This window comes from Clinocottus analis, unplaced genomic scaffold (assembly GCF_023055335.1).
Source record: "Clinocottus analis isolate CAN_PGR_092001 unplaced genomic scaffold, fCliAna1.0.p SCAF_27, whole genome shotgun sequence".
NCBI lineage: Eukaryota > Metazoa > Chordata > Actinopteri > Perciformes > Cottidae > Clinocottus > Clinocottus analis.
The window spans coordinates 2,362,282-2,379,517 of record NW_027176009.1 but is presented as its reverse complement, the minus strand read 5'-3'; the positions used below and the strand labels follow the sequence as shown (position 1 = coordinate 2,379,517).

At 41.8% G+C, this 17,236-nt stretch overlaps 1 protein-coding gene across 2 annotated transcripts in view; it reads right to left on the bottom strand.

Annotated features, from left to right (window-relative positions):
* LOC137795271 (phospholipid-transporting ATPase ABCA1-like) overlaps window positions 1–16,758 on the bottom strand; it is a 36,695-nt gene extending 19,937 nt beyond the window's left edge. For both annotated transcript variants that reach the window (XM_068592645.1, XM_068592646.1), the window contains exons 1-8: window positions 16,590–16,758; window positions 12,385–12,493; window positions 11,041–11,134; window positions 9,939–10,080; window positions 9,585–9,703; window positions 4,961–5,082; window positions 3,083–3,274; window positions 1,430–1,519 (exon numbers count right to left, since the gene is read on the bottom strand). In XM_068592645.1, the coding sequence (XP_068448746.1) occupies window positions 1,430–1,519; window positions 3,083–3,274; window positions 4,961–5,082; window positions 9,585–9,703; window positions 9,939–10,080; window positions 11,041–11,134; window positions 12,385–12,450 (825 nt within the window). In that variant the 5' untranslated portion in view covers window positions 12,451–12,493; window positions 16,590–16,758. The remainder of the gene's footprint in view (window positions 1–1,429; window positions 1,520–3,082; window positions 3,275–4,960; window positions 5,083–9,584; window positions 9,704–9,938; window positions 10,081–11,040; window positions 11,135–12,384; window positions 12,494–16,589) is intronic.
* Between the last annotated feature and the right edge of the window lie 478 nt (window positions 16,759–17,236).

Here is a 17,236-nt window from a genome sequence, read left to right as displayed (position 1 = left end):
TCTCCATTCTTCCACTTTTCTCTTTTATGAATTCCTGGTTGCTAATCATTGCCCTCCCACGCGGTGTGTCAAGAACAGAAAAATTAACTTCATATGATGAAGGAAGGATGAAAAGGAACGGCGACGGCTGCGATATTTGTAGTTGAGGACCAAAAAAAGACGAACCCACTGATGTTCTTACAGCTGCTTAGACAGGAAGCGCTATTGTGTGTGTGTGTGTGTTTTGCCAACTCAGCACAGCATTAGCCTGAGAGAAAGGGGTTTATGTTTCATGTGTGTGTTTGCATCAGCAGCCCCCCTCTCCTCTCTTTCTCCATTCCAGCAGCGCCGACTCGGCTACCTCGGCTTAGGTCTGGCATGTGAGCGTGTGTGAGCATGTGATCCTTCACTGTGTGCGTATACGAGACAACGCAGACAGTGCACCTGGTTGTTGGCTGAGGAAGGCTCTCAACGGTGCAATTTCACACAGCTCGTCCTTATTTGAGCTCCAGAAAGATTTATGATTTCCATCTTCATGCAGAAAGGTTATCGGAGGTGAAATCTGGCCTCAAACTTGAACCGGTGACTCGCGGCCGTGTTCGATCTAAATGTTCACACTTCATCATTTTATTCTCTTAAATCTTTGTGTGAAATCGTCACAACTGGCATATGAATTAAGACCAAAAACAGGTTTAATGCAATCACAGGGACCTTTGACCACCAATCTTATCAATTCATCCTTGAGGACGTTCGGGTATCTCAGGATACGCCTCGAGGGAATTAAAAAATAAAATCCCTCAAGGCGTACCCTGAGATATTATGTTCAAAAAAATGGGAAGAACGAAGAAACCGAAAACATAATGCCTGCAGTCAAGAAAAGGCATGAAAAGGGAGAATGTGATCCAGAGAAAACGCAAGCCCCCGGTGGTAGAACAAAGCCTCCATAAACATGGATGAATGTTGAAAGTACAACAAGAGCAATGTGTAACCAGAGTCAAATTCCATGTATGTGTTCACACACATGGCCAATAACGCTGACTCTGAAATGTAAGACTCCTGTCGACACTTAAGGGCCGGCTGACCTTCAGGAGGGATCCCCCCTGACTTTACTTTGATATTCACATAAGGATTACCTTCTTTGCCCTTTGGCCCTGTTAAACTCATGCAGCACTTCTTTCTCTGTATTACTTTCCAGGATTCCGTGTGTGTTGACGTATATGTTTTCATATTGCCGATATGGACCTGACCTAACTGCCCCAACTTGTACTGTTACATGTGACCATTCTGTAAATACATTACTTCACCGAAAGCTCCTTCTTGGTTAGAATTGATTTGAAACATTACTACAGGAGGCTGAACTTCGGAAGTAAATATTTCAGTCGCCCTCTTTGTAAATGTTATGAAGTGTGTAAGATGTGTTGTGTGTGTGTGAGTTTCCGTGTGTATTTACCTCCACCGCCAATGCTCCCAGGCTCTCCAGAAGATTGTCGGTTGCAGCTGAGACTTCCTGAACGACTTTGGGGTCCGACCTCACATCCTTCTGTAAGACAGAAAAGAGCATCTTTACTATGCAGCTGGGGTTTACACTGTATTGTTAGTTCCTGTGCACAATCAATACATCCTGAAAAAACACATACAACGAAACATAAAATAGAATGAAATGTTTATTATCCATAAATTGCTTGCAATTTAGACTATTTCAAATGATCTTTTTGAAGTTCGGATTTCCTAATTATCCTTCATTACTGTAACATCTATACTATCTTCCATGTGTTATCCATTTATACACTTCATAATTAAAGATGGTGAGATGAGGAGGTAAAGAAGAAATGGGAGAGGAAGAAAGGAAAACAACACTCAGGGTCAAAGGTGAACGGAGACGCATTCCGAAAAAGGAACAACAGGTCACCGTAGCTTTAACCACCTCCTATGTTCCCGTCTGTCACACTGTTTGTGTGTGTGTGCGTGTGTGTGTGTTTGTGTTCTCGTCCATCACACTAAGCTGTCAGTTGCTGGAACGCCTGACACCTAATTAAGATGGATCAGCCATCGAGAAAAAGTAGCTTTTCCATGCGTTCTCTCTTTTTCTCACTTAGACTTGTTTTCTCTCAATTTAACGATTTTTATCCGGACACACACGCACCAGTTCTCTCCCCCACTCGTTTGCACAATTTGATTACGTTGGACAGAAATGTTCATTCTCACATCAACATTTGGAAACTAAGTTCCTGTAATAAAGAGGAAGAGTGTGCTTTTGGGGTGAATCAAGTCTGCAGTGAGCCAGGAAATGATCTCATTATCATATGAGGTGAGTTATCTTTTCTAATCTCTTCAACAGCACAGAAAACACAGCAGGGCTCCCAGTTATTGATAATTGGTGACTTGATAATGACACTCATCCTTTTGCCTTTTTTCCCCCCTTTGTCCCTGTAAAGATAAGCAAGCCTATTAACAGCAGACCACAGAGGGTTTTTTTCCACCTCCTGTCACTTCACCATGGTGACTCACATTTGGGTCACGGGTTTTATGGGAAGAGGGCAGGCTGTTCTGTAAGATACAGACAGAGGAGAGGTGACGCTGGACAGGGAGGAGGCGGAGGGAAAAGGAGTAAAGAAAACAAAAGGAATCCAGAATGCACAAACTTTCATAGTGAGCAGAAAAGATGGGGGATCAGGGATTTACATACAATGGGTAAATCTCGCTTTTGCCCTATGCAAACAGTGAATCGCCTTGTTGCACAATATTAGTGCCACAGTCAGCGGCTCTCACAGTAAAAGGACCTTAAAAATGACCAGAAAAAATGTCTGAGACTTGTTCATGATGTACCAGTACATCAGAAAACACTCAAGTTTTTTAAATGGAAAACCAAATGTTTCTGCTGTTAAATATGAAGAGACAATCTGTCGTTCCCAAACAGTTGAGCCACATCCTCTGATCCGCGTTTTGAAGACGGTGAGCAAAACGGGATCATAACCGATGCGATGCACAGTCCAAACCATGACAACAAGATCATTGTTGTGAAGAACTTTTCCTTTAGTTGCTGGGCTTTGTTTGTTATGTTAAAACTCTTGTTGAATGTGTTCGACGCAACAGATAAACTCACCCGAATGGGTTTGAAAAAGTCCAAGTTGGAGAGGAAGTGGCTCTGGGCCTTGTCTAGCCAATCGCTGGAGGACTTGCAAATGATTTCTTGAGTCAGACGGGACACGTTGCGGTCGGCGATGTGGACAAACTCCTCCAGCGGCGTGGTGTTACAGAGGTCTCGGAGATGGAAACCGAAGCCTTTAGTCAGCACCTGGACAGAGAAAAAAGAGCCTCGTGGGTCAGAAAGAGTAGAGATCATAACATGACATGTGCACGAGATACTTTGAAGGAAATATCCTTAAAACACAATACAAAATGTTTTTAAAAACTCTTAAACAAAGCATATGCACAGCAGAAGAAGTTTACTTATTCAGTCAGAAAAGGTTTTAGGAAGATGTCGCTGAGCAACCATGAGGGAAAGAAATGTTATGAATGTCAATTCTCTGGCTTGCCAATGATTTTTTTGACTCATCCAAATAAAACTTCAAATTATTTAACACAGTATTCGAAAGAGGAAAAACAGCTGCGCACATGCAGGCGGAGTAACACAATGTCCTTTTTCTGGGACATCAGAGCATTCAAGGGCCGGACAGAGGCTGCGGCTTCTCTAACAGAGTCAAGATTTAAGAGTGTTTGTGTTTGTGTGTGTGTGTGTGTGTGTGTGTGTGTGTGTGAAAATGATAGAACTGGGCAACAGGAGAGCTCACTGACTTATCATCTAGATGTCCTTGACCAGTCTGTGTTATTCCATCCTCTCAATCGTACCCCACACATGCGCACGCGCACATACACACACATTTTTTTCATTCAAGTTTGAAGGAGTGGAAATCCTACTAATCGCTTCATAGAGAACTAAAAACATGTATATTTCCAAAGAGATTATTATGATGTTTATTATTATTCCGTGTTGGCTCTCATGCATCTTAAATGACAACAGGGGCACAGCGATAATAAGCTTTCATTCACTTTTACTCCCCTTTTTTAAAACAATGATCCTAATGACCGTCAGAGACTAATGGAGAACCTTCTTTGATAAATAGATGTCTGGCAGAAAGGGATGTGGAGAGGAGAATCTGATGGCGTAACGCATGGAGAAATGAGGGGGAGGGTAAGAGGCGAGAAGAGCAGCCATGTGACACCAGCCCTCCAATTGTAAAGCAGTGATGGTGTGGTGGAGCTGGTTCCGAGTTGTTGTTGAGGGGGTCCTACAGTCGGTAGCAGAGTCCGTCTATGTATGTGGGTGATATTGGGTGAACTTGATTTTAATGGGAGGAGTGTGCACGTGCGTGTGTAAACATGTCCATGTTGCTATGATCAAGAGTCAAGGAGATGAAAATTACTCAGAAAAAGAGAACTACGGAAACTAGAAAAAGACAAATTAATTAGAAGAGATAAGAATAATTATTCATCTTATAGACGTCAAAGGAAAATAGTAAAATGATATCTCAAAAAGAATGCGATTTTTTGTTGGAGTACAAAAATAGGAGGAAGAGAGGGGCTTTTGGTACCCGACAGCCTCTTCACCCAACTCCCACAGTGATTGCTGGGTATTAAGGGCTTAGCTGTGCCACGGTATTGGGCCACAGTCCTGTGGCCCAATAGATGCTGTCAAGCCAAGGTCATTTGATTTCTGCATGTGCACTGCAGCCGGGGGAGTATGATTCTCTCGTGTGAAAAGGACAGAACCCAAAAAGGCTGCACACAACTCAACAGTTTTGTTGTCATTCAACATTCTCCCATGTGGTTTAATCACTGAATTTACAACAAGTCACGATCTTTTGGGTGTTTGAAAATCTCAAACCAATATCGTCATCAATTGAAGGGTAAACGTTGAAGGACGTGAGAGGAGGGTTCATTATTAAAAGGGGTTAAAACATTTTAAACAGTAATGCTCTACCTTCTCCAGATTGACGTCAGCTTCCACTATCTGTTTCAGCGCGTGACGGGGAAGAGAGGCGTTGTGGTGCAGGAAGTGGGAAAGCGTCTCATCGTCTTGCAAAAAGTCCTTCAGCTTGAAACCTAGAAAAATACACAAATAGATTGATGCAGTGAGTCAACCAGCCAACTATGAGACACAAAACTCGGATAAAAATGTCTCACGGCGGTGTTCCCAGCTTGATATACAATGACATTCTATGTATCTTCCACTGTTAAGTTGGGACATTCAATAAAATTACTCAATATTCAGATTCAACTTCTCAAATTTACAAATCTTCCCTGGCCAAAGTATACCTCTCACTATTCCCTAATATTCCAGAACCAGTGCTTAATGATAAAACGCTCAATGATAACCACAATATGAAGTACTTTGTCCATACAGCACAGAACTGCAGTGTCCTCGGAGCTCAGATTTTTTTTTGTACTTTTACTGCATTCCAAGAAAGTCAACCCATTTCTGAAACTGGCCTGATTCAGCTGTGTGGCACTCAGGCACACTCACACACCTCTTCCTTGCACGCCAGGGTTACTACAGGGCGTTCAACTTTGGCCCAGATACTGCGTCTCAGTCTTCCCGGCTCTCTAACTCTCTTCCTTCGTGAATGTTCACCTTTCACCCACTTATCTCTACCCAGAGCTACTTCTGACCCATTTCCTCCCCAGACGCCCAATGGTGGTGCCAGAACATGCCCTAAACTACGGGTGACAGGAGAGGAATCAAGCTGAGACAGCAGGAATAATCTTATTGTTGGCTCAACAGCTCGGTCCTTATCATGACTGCACAATTTTATGTGAGCGTGGCTCGATGCATCAAACTTGAAAAGTGATTATTTCTCACCCTAAAAAGGATTTACACATTCTTTTACTGCACTGGGTTATCATGAGGCAAAGTTATTACAAAGAATGAAGGAATACTGCGCTGGTCTTATCAAGTCTGGTCACAAATTAGAAATGCTGAGTCGAACTTTGATGGCTTGGTTCCAAATATCTTCCTTCATCCTCCTCCCTCCGGGTTTCACTTCCCCTCATCTCCAGTAAATCTTTTTTTTCTGCTTTATTTCTTTTCAAGCCATCATATGACCCAAACACGCGCACACAAACAGGAAACACTCTGCTTCCACTGAACTGAACTTCCCCCGGGAGGAAATGAAATAGAACAGTGTGTTTCTGTGTGTTCAGGGGTTTAAATATATGGGGGGAGGGAGGGGATCGCTCCCCCTTAGAGCCTCCATGGCTGTGCACCAGAGTGCGTGCTATTTCAGTTTGAGGTGTGAGTGTGTGTGATACACGTACATCCTTGCCATCCCTGCTCTCCATGGGCGTGTGTGCGAGTGTGTGTGTCGTCGTGCACCTGTGCCTGTGTGTGACCTAAACTCTCAGGAGTGAACAACCAGGGGAACGCTAATAGGTCTAATCAGTGTCCCAGTAGGAAGTCACAGCTCCCATGGTGCATTGCATCCAAAAAGGCCCTTGCGGACGGAACAGACTGGATGGAAAGTCGAGCAGTGCTTTGTGCAGTCGGCGAAGGTGCGCGTTTGTGTTCCATTTCCTTGTTTGTCTTATCTGTGTGCGTTTGTCTTTGTCAGCACGACCCTAAGTGGTTTAAATACCCTGAATTATCAAGAACAGAGAGCTTTTCTGACGTAGGACCACATAAGAAGTACCAAACCCTTGTTGTGTTTGTTGTTCCTATATCGGAGATCTGTATACAAGGGCGAGCCCCACATTGACGCTTGTCTGTGCTTGCTCCCGACAGTGCCTCAACCATTTCATATTTGACAACACACAGACTTAGCAACCAGGGACTTCACTTGTCAAACTGGTCCATAAACAGGCTGTGCTCTCTGTGGAACCGTATAATAACCCAAATCTACCTCAAGCACAAAGTAGCGTTACTGGATCCAAAGAAACTTTGAGTTCCTATCAAGATAGAAGTGACGGCTGCAACTCTGACAGCAGAGAACTCATCACACAAAAAGGAGTTTTGATGGAGACAGTTGGAGAAGCAATAACTGGTTGGCTCGTACCTGAGCATGTCTGACTCTTTGTGTGAATTAGAGCCTAAACGAGCACGTTTCTGGTCAGGTTAGAGAAATGAGGTCAATCTAAATGTCGAACTTGACATTTAGGGGCAGATGTTTATGGTGAAGGTGATGAGGAATGGATCAAAGGAATGTATTTATACAGTCAAGCAAAAAGGGTAGCACAGTCTCCATTTAAAAAAAGATTAGGCTGAGACACAATGAGCCTTTGAAATCAAAGGGAGTCCTTGAAAAAGGAGCCAGCAAGATCAAATATGAAGGTGTCGAAAGCTTAAAAAGGAAAGACGGTTCCCTATATTATGCAAATCCAGTTTCAACCTGCCTTAGGAGAAGGGATAAGATATCTGTATCTTTTTCCGATAAAAAGCTCAGCATTGACAAATCGGACTCAACCGATCTATTAAGCTCATGTTTCTGTTTGGTGTTAAGAACACTGTTCTCATGTCAAAAATGCTGCACGATCCTGTTCTTTAAAAGTTCAAATGTCTGCCACGTCACGCAGGAATGCATTAGACCTGGACTATAAAAAGTATGAACGATGTGATTTATCTAGTTGTCCTATGGGGGAAAAGCTCCTCCCTCTCCTTCACCCTTTACAGAGCCTCTTTCCTGTCGATGTAAATCTCATTCTCTGACCCCGCCATTTGCTGAATTATTAACCGAGACGCGAGGGGTGTCTGCTCTTTGGTCTATGCTGCTCTTCCTATAGTGTCCCTCTGCAGCATTGTCCTGCATGATTTTTGACTGTCCCTGCGCTACAGCGGTGTATTCTCTCACAGGGATTTCAGAGTGGAGTATGGCGGCTTGAGCATGATGCTGTGCATTTGGAAAATATTTGTGATGAAGTGCACAGATGTGCTGTTAAAATTATGAAAGAGTCACGAGGATACTTTACTGCGCTGTAATATCATCTAGGAGTACATCCCATGATACCACACAATCCAACTGAGAAACATGTGAAGAACTTTTTACAATTTAAAATAAGAACCTTTTTCCTTTCTTTTTGCTCTGATGGGTAATCCATCTCCTTTTTCAAGGCTGTGCTCTGCTTTGTGGGGCCGTTGCATAACATAGTGTAGCTCAGGGATAGCAAAGCAGACTGTAGCCCAAACAACAAGATCCTTGATGGTTCTGCTTTCTTGCATAATTTCTGATGGAACGCTCTGAATAAGTTCCTCTTTCCCTAGGGTCTGATGTGGAACCAGGCCAACACCCTTTATTCATCGAAACTAATTGATAATGCTGGATAGAATTTGTTTTCATACAATCAGTCCATGTTTTCCATTTATATTTTGTCGTGGTTGTCTTTGTACACAGTCAACTGAAAAACAGAGATTGCTCCCAGCATGCCTCCCACGTCAGTGTACTAGGTACCGACTGAATTGAAATGTAAAAAGAAAATCTCTTTTTCACTGAGCAAGGTTAATGTGTTTGTGTGACTTCTATTCAAGTGAAGTAAGGTAAGTGCTGTTTTAACACAGCCCCCTTTCTTACTTTCAGGTTGCTTTGACAGAGTCAGCACAGCGGATTCACCAACGACATGCTTTTCTTTTTTAGAAAGACGACCTTCCTCTGCGTCCTAAAAAGCCACGGTCGTGGTTATTAATACATGCCTCTTTCATTTTCAAAATCTTCTTCTTGTTATGATTACATGTTTAGATAAAACTGACAGCAGAGTGACCACTCCTCATTGACAGGAAGCAGCAACATTCGAGGCAGAGCCACTCCACGTTTCCTCCATGATCTGTGCTCGGATTGTGTAATGACAGTCTGGGTGGTGCAGAATGTTCTGCTTTTCCTGTCTCGTAGCACCAACACTGGTACGTAAAAGCGGAGTAGTGCAACACCGACTGGCCTCTGGGAGAGGCACCCATACAGCTGGCAGGCGGTGATAAGGGAGAAGGGACACGTTGCACTCTGAACACTCGAAGCTTACATCAGCCGCTCCACTGCAGAAATGACCGTGACAAAACGCTTCATCTAGTTTTAACATGCCGCTAAACTGTTTTTTGTCAATTTATCAATGTGCAGAGATTCAAGCTTTATTCACTTTGGACTAATTCAGTGGCATACCTCACTCTCTCTTTTAAATACTAAAAGGTTACGATGTTGTAAACGTGAAAATGTACAGTATATCTTGCCTTGGACTATTTCAATAAGTCAGACATGTGTAGACAGGGAAGAGGGACTCCGTGTCAGGTGGCTGAATGGTTTGTAGACTGAACAAACTACATTCTTCTTTCTTCCAGAAATGATTTTAAGATTCAAGATCTTGACAAAAGCTACTTATTGCTTCTTTCAGGAAACAAACAATATGTTTTCATGAATCTAATTATTTCCCCGAGCTGAAGCTCAGTGGCTTCAGCAGCAGTGTGTGAATAAACTGTAGGTGAGTCATTGACTGTGTAGGAGTGTTCCCTTCTGTTTGAATGAATGAATGGGGGATCAATGTGAATGGGCGGGTAACTGAGGATCAACAATTGTTCATTTACAAACTATGCAAAGAATAACAAAACAAATCTAAAAAAGGTATGTCCTCACCAGCAGTGTTCTTCTGCAGCTTCCTGAGGGCCCTCAGCAGCCCCTTGTAGCCCTCGTAGCTTTTATCATTCTGAGAGTAGCGCAGGATCTTCTTGGCATCATTGAACAGACGGGAGATTCTGGAGATGTTCGCGAAAGGCAAAAATCAGACACACTGTTTCACATCTATTGAGAACTTGAAGCTTGAGAAGATATTTTCCTAATTTTTCCAAAAGAATACATTTTGTGCCCGAGTCAGAATTATTATGTTGCAATATTGACACAAAGTGACACAATTGTCTTTCTTCTTCCCTTAGCACTTTGAATTAGTCAAAGTACATAAGCAGTAATCAGCAAACAGGCCATGTTACTCACATAGAATCATTGAAATTCCCCACCACCCCGGGACTCTCGCCAGGGGTAGGATTGCGGAAACAGGGGTTGTTGGCGTTGCAGATGATGCCTTGCACCCAGGGCAGGGTACCTGCCGAGGGCATGGCCTTGTTAGGGAAATGGCCTGGAGAAAAAAAAGGGACAGCATACAATTTTTATGGACTTAATAAAACAGAAACTTGTCTCAAGGGAATCTTCCGGACAGCATTTGTCTTCTGTGGAGGATACCGATAAACCATTACATGTGTAGGCCGTCGCTACAACTGCCTTTACTGCACTTGCATTATCTTTACAATTATTTGTACTCTTATCAGCTACCTTTATGGCTACTGCTACGATTAACTGAGTTTAAATAGCTACTATACTGAAGAGATAAGGGAAGATAGCGAGTCAGGAGTTGGAGTTTACTGGGCCAACTGGGTTCAAACTTACTTGTGATGGATTTCAATGATTTTGTTACAAATAGCGGAACTGGTTTGGGGGAGAACGATCCTCGTGCAAGCTTATAATGATTACATAACTTTACTGGATTTGTTCTTAACCAGGTGCACATTGGTCTGTGTGTGTGTCCAGGCATGAACCTGCACCAACGTTTTCAAAATCATATGTACAGACTGAAGACTGTCAAACTCATTGAATAAATTAACTACACATAGTGATAGCTGTGACATTTCAATAAATATCTCTTTGGAAAAACTGTTGCCAATAATTGTTTAGCTTCCCAAAATTAAAGACATTTTTTTGTTTGTGCTTCTGATTCAATCTTATTGAGTTAAAACGTGGTCAGAGTTCTGAAACCACCAATTTCAGGAGCTAAAGGTCTATTACTCATTCACACACTGCAAACAAATGTTGACACATCCAACAGAACCTTGTGTGACATAAGCATGGAAACTTTGGATAAAGAACATGTTGATCTTACCGAGAAGCAGAAAATAAAGGCTAAATATACAAAATGTCAGAACAGTTGAAGAACAAACTAATTCAACAACAAAAAAATCACAAAAAAGCAAAGAAGTTGAATTCTTGAGTTAGTTAAAATAATCTGTCAAGTAACTGCGTTCCTCTCTCATTGTCTGCTTACATTCATGTTGCTCGTAGGGTGGATAATGTATCCGGACCGAGATCAGGATGAAGAAGATGAACAAAGGCCAGATGATCTCAATCAGCAGCTGGATCTAAGGGAGGAAGGCAAAAAAGACAAAAATGTTAACAATGTAAATAAAAGAAGGCTTCACTGTCTTAAGAAACAAAAACTTGGGGGAAAAAAAACTGAATCGAATCAATAATCTAAATCAAATCAGTTAATCCCGCCAAAATAGTGAGAAGTTTTCATTTGTGCTTTGCAGTTGTTTTGAATTTGCGGGTTATCTCAGGTAATCTCTTTTGTAATGAAAAAAAAAGTATGTGAGTGTAGTTGGGGGTGTTAGCTGTGGTCCTTTGTAAACTGTAATCCCACCATGAGTCTGGTTGAAGTATATGGGTTAATAAGGGGAGACAGGGCGAGACAGAGCAAGAGGTCTGCAGGGTTTAGACGGCCATGTCCATCTGTTCCATATGGCCCCTCCACTTCAGCTGTTTGTCAGCCTGAACCAGCATGGCAGGCATGCTGCGCCGGATTAAAGAACCAAGACACTGTCTTAGAAAACTCACTGTTTCCCTTTGTTGGAAACAATTGGCTTCATGGCAAGCGGCCACAGCCGTCACTTTGAGGAAGAGTTTCTACTTGATGGTCGACTGGCTCAATTGTATGCAGATGAGCCTCCTCACACATAAAGAGCTTGTTATGCTACAGCCTGGAACTGAACTTTGATTTACATAACTTTGAGTGTGTAGGCTTCAACTAGCACAAGACCATTGACTGGACAATGCAACTGACATGTGTCATCCTTCACATCTTTGACTGGCTCAGTGTAATCTGTAATACGGTTCGGTCCATGTGACTCAGAGGAAAATTACATCACTTCCCATTGTTGTGGGCCGCATACCAATTGGAACATGCATATTTATTAGGAAAGACTTAGACATCTACTGGAGAAATTAGCTCTGATTTAAAGTCGATTCACTGAAAATGTGACTGAGACAAAGCATTCAGGGGGAATTAGACCACCGTGGTGCTTTTTTAAGACTTATTTATGCACTATTGATTCTGCCTGGGATAATAATGAATGTAATGCTTGGACATTTTAGTAAAATGTGACATTGTTCTTGTTGGATCTTAAATAAAATCAAATAAACAAAAAGAACAGCATGGATTAGTGAAAACTGTGTTTTAGGAAAAAATCATAAGGAAAGGAAAATATATGTGGTTCCTATGTATCATTATATAAACCAATAGATAATACGAATGATTAGCTAATTCGTTGTGTACTTGTACTGTGTACTCATCCAGTCCAATGAGTTAGTAACTTGAAGCACTCCTACTTACAGTTTGTCTCCGTCGATAAGTGAAGTTCTTCCAAAGCAGTAAACCCAGTTGAGTGGAGAAGGACATGTTGGCGTCTTCCCGACCTCACTGAGCACGCTCCAGCTCCTCACTGGGATCCCAAGAAGACAAAGAGAGAGAGAGAGGGTCAACCACTGCAAATGTAGACATTTACTCCAGGCAAAACTTGTGTTCACAAAGTCAACAACAAGGACGCAGATTACACACAGTCAGCGAACTAACACTATATAACTTTGTTATTTTAGAAAAAGACATGGTGCACCTAAAATTTTTTTAAAAAAAAGTACATTCATTCTACATTGAAGCACAAAGCTGATGTGAAAAACAGAACAGAAAGTCATTACATTAACAAAACATAACCACACGAATGCAAGTGTAGCACATATGTCTGTAACGTCCAGTGGATTGTGCCACCGTAAGGCAACAAGTCAAAAAGAGAACACTTCAATAAATACATGTCTAACAAAAACTTGAAGAAAAAAGAGAATATCGGAACACAACCTTGTGTCTTCTTCTTTTCTTATATTTTAAAAACCACTTCAGACTAAAAAACAATTAATTGCCATCAGAAACAAAGAATCACTGGCGACAGAAAAACAACCATTAAACGGATTCACCTATTAACCAGATCGCTTCTGAAAAGCAGACCAGCCAGAAATGCAGCAACACTCAGCAAATGAAGTCGCCTGATGACTGAGGAAGGCTGTTAGCGGCCGCAGATCCAGGTCCACATGATGTGGACTCATCAGTCCAAAAGGTCAAAGTACAGTTAAAGTAGAAGGATGAGTGGGTGGCGGGCAGTTTTCATAGATTGAAAGTTATAAGTAATCCTTTTCTCATCCCAATCTTCACCTTGTTTACATCAGTATCACATGAAATACTACAATTGATGTAATTTTGACAATAAAAACATATTTTCCCCCATTGTTCAAACACACTGAATAAACAGCATTAGTGGGTTTACTCAAAGTAATGTAATAAGAAGCTACACATTCAAACTGCTTTTTGGCTTGCTCGACAGCAGCCGTTTACTAAATAGCACATGATCTCTCCCAAACACTTATTCATGCCCATTTTTTTAATTCCATTTTCTGATTCAGAAGCCTTTAGATTTGTGATCAGGCTGGTTTTGACCTCAGAAAGAGGACCACAATATATTTGGTGTGTTTTTATGTTCAAAGAAGAACTTTCTTGTTCTCTGGTTGGCAAGTCAAACCCTGACGGCCTCCACAAATGGAGTTATCCAGCTAGAACAGACACATGGCCATCGAGAGCTAAAATCCGGTCAGCCACTTGAGACTGAGACCTGTAACTCCTAATTAAGGTCATCAAGCTTTACAGCCCGTTAGGAAAATATAGCTTTGGTCTCAAATGATTATGTCATCTAAAGATGAGAAATTGTGTCATGCTGAACATTTAAATTTCAGCTGTGAAATTGATTGCAGCTCACAACAATAATTAGCATATTCACAAAGAGATAAAAAGGACAATGGGAACAAACTAAGTCAATCTAATGTATTTCAAGTTTTAAGGTTAGCTTGGAGGAGCAGTTGGAAGTCTTTAGAACAAAAGATCGAGGCCATCCTGCATATTTCTTAAAATGCCCTTTATACAGAATAAAGCTGATCGGTTGACAGAGTGGAATGACAGCACAACCATGTCAAGGACGATGTTTAAACATGATGCCCCACACTGATCATTTGATTGTGGGTTAAAGTCCTGCCCCTAATCAAATCATGCATCCAGACCTCTGTGGTTTTTCACCTCATCTTCTCTAATGCAATCATAATGGCACCGTAGTCACATCCAACCACCTCCTCGGCAGACTTCACTCGCAGCGAGAAAATAATTTACAACATCACTGTCAGAATGTGTGCCTTCTAGCATTGTGTAACACGAAGACAATGCGGGGGTATCAAAACAAAATACAACACAAATGTCAACAACCTTTTAGTTTTTAACTTCACTGGATTGCACAAGTCCACCGTTACATGCAATTGGATGTTTTCAGTAAATCCACTGGAATGTATGACATGTCGTAATAAAAGACAACAAGACCTTTGGGATGACAAACAGCACAGTGACCGATGTCAGTATCTGCAGTACTAGGACATCTGTTTTCTCTATGAGTCACTTGATTTAACGGAAAAAGTCATTGCAAACAGTTCCATTGTTAAACGACGTAAAATACCTGCTGGAGACAGCCTCAAGGGTATTATTTAAAACAAACAGATACAAGACTCAAGCAGGTGATTTGACAAGAACACAATATGAAACTGACTATAAAACATGATTATACTGCTGTGAGCTTAAAGACAAAAACACCATCAGGACAAGCTTGTCCTTAAGTCACACATTCACATTTGCTTTGCTCTTAGAGTTAGGTGTGGAAATGTTTCTCGGACTGAAGGCTATTCCAATGCACCCCTGCACAAATCCCATAAAGTTAATGATGGGGGAAAAACCACCACAATGCCAAATCGTGGTCAGCCATGTTGCTGTATGTGTGGGTGGAAAACAACATATACAATTCGCACCATCGTCACATTTGATCTGCAGTGAATGCTCTTTTTTCCTCGCCTTTCCTCCTACCTATATCCCAATTTTCCACTTTTCCCTTTTGACTACTGAGAGAAATTGTGTCCCCACATTCATTTGAGAATTGATCTCTTCACACAACATCGTGTTTATATGTGATTTTTCCCCCCATAAAGCCCCAACTTCCATCGCATTCGGATCAGCCTGATTCTGTTGATTCTGTATCACACTTTCTGAGAAGCGGGACATGTTTTGAACGACTCTGCCCTCCACGGATGGCCTGACTTTGGACCAAAATTGTGGCGAAAACACGTCGCATGCAGAGATAACACGGACTAAGCCGAGTGTCGAGTGGCCCAAATGGTGCAGAGCCAGTGCGCCCCTAGTGGCTCACTTACGCATCTCCCATTTTAGACTTGTTTACCATCACTTCTTGCTCACGTGTCATATCGCACTCATACAGGAATTGTGTTTCATCTCCGTCGTCTTAATGATATTTGACAGATCATAAATCCCGATAGAAAAAATAAAATTAATTAAATCAATGACAATTTATTTCTTTCCTCATGAGAAAAAGAAGAAAAAAAAACGTCGAGTCTTTGCGAGACATCATTCGCCTTGTTGCTGAATGAAAACAAAGCAATTGTACGTCGACGTTGCGCCAACACCGCAGCAGCAGCAGCAGGCACATGAATAAAAACACTAAAGACAACTCTTCAAAACCTGGAACATAAAACATTGAAACATACACGAAGAACAGATTGCTGTTAATTGTCATTAAGGGGCACTGCGACCCAATGTCAACATGGTGACAGTGTGTCAACATGTGGCGTCTGACTGACTGATTTATAGCCCATACTTTTGCTAAAATACTTGTGTTTTATTGTTCGATTGAAACGAGGTTACTGTCGGTCACTTCGCTTCGCTAAACGGACCCAAAGCATCAAGTTAGCCAAATTGAGACTTCCTGCAGGTTGAATGTGCTTTCTGTAATAAAATGCAACCATTAAGATTTGATCAAACCCGCCCCTGAAATATCCTTATATAACCTAAAAAAAAAACTGTGCAGTTCCTTTAAACGGACGGGCATTAAAAGAGAATGTGGATGCGTGTTTTACCGTCTCGCTCTCTTCGTTATTATAAATATATTGTACCAAATAAAGAATGGGGGGCTTTTATTTTGTAGAACCTGACCGGAAGCGCTGCGTCTGACTGTCGCCAGCTCGCCACAGGTCCAAATCTCACACGAAAAGCCGACTGACATGGTGATAAAACAACGAAAATCCAGCAGAGAATACACTTGTCATTCTACTCACTCCACGGCAAAACCTTAAAGATTTAACGTCCATTGAACACATCGCAGTTATTGTTGAGCTTAGCGACGTTGAAACGAAGAAAAAAAAATCCACCAATAAAAAACATCATTTAACGCTCTCCAAAGCAACACATATTGCTCTTTCATGTGTAGTCACATCAAGCCCGAAACAGAGCAATATATGAAGAAATTGTGACATGAAAACAGACTATATGTAAACTGTAAAACGATGGTACTCATTGTTGAGCCAACAAAGAAACTCATATCCCCCCCACCCCCTCTCCTCTCCTCTCCTCTTCCTCCGTCAAGAAAAAACTCAAAACTCCAAACTCACCAACCTTGGTCCTGAGCGGCGTCAATATCCACTCTTTCTCTTTTCATTAATTGAAATACTTTGCCAAGAATAACTTCTAAGGGTTGAATTAACTGAAACCCACTCCTCCACTGTTGTGGTCCTCCGCTGCTCTGTGTCTGACAAAAACTGTTTCTTCTCCTTCCGCCAGGGTTTTATAGGACCGCTCGATGCGGAGCAGAGGAGACAGCAGCAGAGGTAACTAACGGTCACCGTTTGATGCCGCTCCCATATAAGGCAAGCACGTGCCCAGTCAAAACATCTCTTAAAGGGCCAGCCACACCTTAACGCCTAATTAATTACCATGAAGCTCAGGAAAGTTGAAGGCAATATTAATGAACTAATTTAACCAGGTGGAACTAGTCAGGGGGGATTTTGTTAGTTTATTGATTTGTATTGATGTGTATGCCTGCCACCACCAGCTGCCACGCAACCGGCAAATAATTGCTAGTCTCCTGTCGGATAGCAAACGGAAGACCGGTGACTCTGTGTTTACCTTTATGGTGGCTCAACCTAGAGCGTTGTTGCCAAAAACCTGAGGCTACACTACCAAAACCAGTCTAAGGCCAGACCTATTTTTGGAGAAAAATAGTTTTGTAGTTTGGTTTTGCCAAAATCGGTCCATCTAA